The sequence below is a fragment of the Sinocyclocheilus rhinocerous genome, unplaced genomic scaffold (assembly GCF_001515625.1).
Source record: "Sinocyclocheilus rhinocerous isolate Xijiao unplaced genomic scaffold, SAMN03320098_v1.1 scaffold592, whole genome shotgun sequence".
Taxonomy (NCBI): Eukaryota; Metazoa; Chordata; class Actinopteri; order Cypriniformes; family Cyprinidae; genus Sinocyclocheilus; species Sinocyclocheilus rhinocerous.
In genome coordinates, this window is record NW_015642562.1 from 569,411 (window position 1) to 573,664 (window position 4,254).

The 4,254-nt window shown below is 37.1% G+C and overlaps 1 protein-coding gene across 1 annotated transcript in view; it reads right to left on the reverse strand.

Moving 5' to 3' along the window:
• Positions 1-4,254, reverse strand: part of LOC107756202 (protein IWS1 homolog) — a 23,316-nt gene that overhangs the window by 15,669 nt on the left and 3,393 nt on the right. The window contains exons 3-6 of the mRNA XM_016573232.1: positions 1,246-1,912; positions 704-754; positions 417-624; positions 262-323 (exon numbers count right to left, since the gene is read on the reverse strand). Coding sequence (XP_016428718.1) covers positions 262-323; positions 417-624; positions 704-754; positions 1,246-1,912 — 988 coding nt within the window. The remainder of the gene's footprint in view (positions 1-261; positions 324-416; positions 625-703; positions 755-1,245; positions 1,913-4,254) is intronic.

The following is a 4,254-nucleotide window of genomic DNA, read 5'->3' on the forward strand; positions in this document are numbered from 1 at the left end:
CAGACAGACAGATACATAGACAGACAGACAGATAAGCAGACAGACAGATAGATAGACAAGCAGACAGACAGATACACAGACAGACAGACAAGCAGACAGACAGATATATAGACAGACAAGCAGACAGACAAGCAGACAGACAGATACATAGACAGACAGACAGATAAGCAGACAGACAGACAGATAAGCAGACAGACAGACGAATCGATAGATAGATAGATATTCATATGCAAATCCAACATCACAAATATTAATATGTGCTTACCGTAAACTCCTCCTCTTCCTCATCGCCGGACTCTCCGAAGATGTCTGTGATCATTTTCCTGAGGGACAGAAAGAGACGGTTACACACACACACACACACACACACTCACACAGACAGACGGGCAGAGAGACAGATGAAGAGCGTTACTGACTCTTCCTCATCGTCACCGGAGTCGCTGTCGCTGCCGAACAAAGCCTTCTCATTCTTATTCCCTGCATCTCTCTTCATCGTGTCCTCCTCATCCTCGCTGTCTGAGCCCAGCTCCTTCAGTTTAGCAGCTAAACTCTTATCAGGAGCTCCAGAGCCTTCATCGCTGTCAGAGTCTTCATCATCAGACACCAGCCTGCTTTTCTTCACCTCTGCAGAGACACAAGCACCATCATCATCATCATCCGGTGACATCATAGAGCAAGTGTTAATGACAAACCGTAATTCTACCTTTCTCCTCATCTTCATCACTGTCTGACAGAACAGACTTCTTCCTCTTCACTGATAGAGAAGTCACAACCAAAAACAGTGAAAGTTTAATTTATAAACTTAATTTTATTATTATAATGATTATAACAATAAAACTAAATTGAAATAAGATTACAATTATATATTACAAATATTAAAAGTAATATAATATAATAAACCATAATAAATGTATAATTATAATAATATTAACATATATTACAGTAAACTTATGAGAGTATATTATAAACAATATTATTAACAATAATAATTATTAAAATTGCTGAATATAATAAGTATAATACAGAATTTATATAATTATCATCACTATAATAGCATTAAAAATATAATAATATTAATAACAATTATACATACGTATATATACAAAATGTATTTACGTTATAATTAAATATTATAATATATATGTATTATACTATTTATTACAAAGTAATTAAATAAAATTAAACATTTAGAATTATATAATACTCAAAGTCGTTTCTGATTTCATTCTGAGTAAACAAACATACCAGGCTTCTCATCTTCATCATCATCATCATCACTGGCCAGAGCCCGTCGTTTAGGCCCTTCATCCTCATCACTTCCTGTTTCCCGTTTCGGTCTCTCGTCCTCATCCTCACTGTCCGAGTTCATCACAGCTTTCCATTTTCCCTTCTGCTTCCTCCCTCCCTCCTCCTCCTCCTCCTCCTCCTCCTCCTCTTCTGCATCAGAGTCTCTCAGAGTTTTCAGTTTGGGTTTGTCCTCGTCCGAATCGCTGCCCGCGTCTGATTTAGGGCTGTGTCTCTTCTCGGTTTCCTCCGGCTCGGAGTCGCTGGCTGGGTGCGGTTTCTCCTCCTCCTCCTCTTCTGCATCAGAGTCTCTCAGAGTTTTCAGTTTGGGTTTGTCCTCGTCCGAATCGCTGCCCGCGTCTGATTTAGGGCTGTGTCTCTTCTCGGTTTCCTCCGGCTCGGAGTCACTGGCTGGGTGCGGTTTGTCCTCCTCATCCATGTCCGAGGTGCTCGCTCTTCGCTTCACAGGAGAGCTGCCCTCCTCATCCTCCTCGCTGTCTGCGGGCCGCGGCGGCTCGGGCTCCGAATCGCTCGCGTCTCCTCCTCCACGAGCCTCGTGATCCGACCCGCTGTCTGCGTTCTCAGACCTTCTGTCGTGAGCGGCGTCCTCGTTATCACTGCCGTCATCCTTCACGAGCAGAACAATCAGAAAACAACGTTTAAACCAGGGGTCTCCAACCTTATTTCATTCGGGAGCTACTTTTAAAAAATGAAAGCGGCTGAAAGCTACCAAAGTTATACAATACTTCTTAAATAATGCATCAATCCAAACTGTTATACACGGCATTGTTAAAATGTGCTGGAAATAGGGTTGCAAAAAATGTGGAAAATTTCCAGTAAATTTCGGAAATATTCCAGAAATTTTGGAAACTTTCTAGGATTTTTTTGGAATATTCCAGGATTTTTTTGGAAAGTTTCCGGAAATTTTCCACCCCTTTGCAACCCTAGCTGTAAATATTAAAAAAGTACTGATACACACACTGAAATAATTGTGCCAAGTTTTACCAGAACAGCCAACAAATAAAATTTTGCAGCATTATGCACTTTTTGTTTGCATAAACATTAAAAAAGCATGGCCAGATTTTAAGCTAACAAAAAATATTCATAACATGTTACCTATCTAAGTTTTGACCATTTTTTAAAATAAAACTATAACATATCAGCCTTTATATCTTTTTTTAATAAAAGGATGAGTCAGAATGATCAATTAAATTTTATCTGCTCCATAAAAGCTAATGTGCATTTTAAAAATCTCAACACTTCTGATAACAAGGTAGGCTATTTTCTATCAACCAGTTAAGATTTACAACAAAAATTTGGTCTGATTTTCGCATTGGTCTGAACAAAAATAACAGACGGGCTGAAAGAAAATGTAACTCCACTTTCCGACAGCAGGTGGCGCTGATAGAACAGCAGAAATAGAGCAGTTTCCCTGGTAACCGCTGTTATCAAAGCAGTACTGTGCTTTTAAACACTGCTTTATTAGGCATTACACGGAGGGAAAATGAAAAGCAAATATCATAGAAACTTTTCTGAAGACAGTCAGTTCTCCCTTATGCATTCATAGAATTAATTAATTCATACATTCTTTCATTTAATTTCTTTCAGCACTCTGCCTTCATTTATGTTTTTACACAAAACGAAACCTACGCTGCATGTTGCACCTGCGTGAAACTGTTAATTTTGCTTAATGCTGAGCAGTATTTATCTCAAGTTTTACCACATATTTATAGAGTAATCCTATAGAGTAAAAAGATAAAGTTATTTAGTCGAGCAAATTTGAGCAGAGTGATTTTTCTTTTGCAAGCTGTTCTCACTTTCAGACCAAATGCACGGTTCTGACACATACATCAGATTTTCTAAGTTTACGTTCATTTAATTTTGTATTTTTATTTACTTAGTTAAAACTGTGCTTATGAGGACACTCGCCAAAATGGGCATTTTGACTTAATTTTTTGTGTATTTGGCCATTCAAGCCAGTGCTTGAAGTGGAAAAAAAGAAGTGCCGGTATATGAAAAGAATAATTTACTGCCATCTGGACGCAAGTCACTATTCTCTCCACCATGATGAAATTGTCTGTTTTTTCTACTTTCTAGGATTTTTTTGGAATATTCCAGGATTTTTTTGGAAAGTTTCCGGAAATTTTCCACCCCTTTGCAACCCTAGCTGTAAATATTAAAAAAGTACTGATACACACACTGAAATAATTGTGCCAAGTTTTACCAGAACAGCCAACAAATAAAATTTTGCAGCATTATGCACTTTTTGTTTGCATAAACATTAAAAAAGCATGGCCAGATTTTAAGCTAACAAAAAATATTCATAACATGTTACCTATCTAAGTTTTGACCATTTTTTAAAATAAAACTATAACATATCAGCCTTTATATCTTTTTTTAATAAAAGGATGAGTCAGAATGATCAATTAAATTTTATCTGCTCCATAAAAGCTAATGTGCATTTTAAAAATCTCAACACTTCTGATAACAAGGTAGGCTATTTTCTATCAACCAGTTAAGATTTACAACAAAAATTTGGTCTGATTTTCGCATTGGTCTGAACAAAAATAAGGCAGACAGATTGAATGAATTTGTAAATCCACAGTCTGACAGCAGGTGGCGCTGATGAACAGCAGAAAAGAGTATAGTAGCATCATCATATAACATCATATGTTGGTTTCAAAATGCAATAAACGAAATTGAGTTTCCGCCAAAATCAGTATTGTATCTGGTCGGTATTGAAAAGCCCATTTTTTATTTTACGCAAAATGCGATATCTGCCGTGTTATTCTGTCATGTTTTCTCCCTTTTGTTACAAACCGCGACAAACTCCAGTCTCCCTTTTCTGCAGAATGAAGTCGCATTCAATTATGAACGCAATATTGAGTAGCTTGTCAGTGTTTTTATTTATGCCATTAATGTTTTTGTTAATACAGCGTATAGCACTAGTCAACTAAATGAATGTAACAT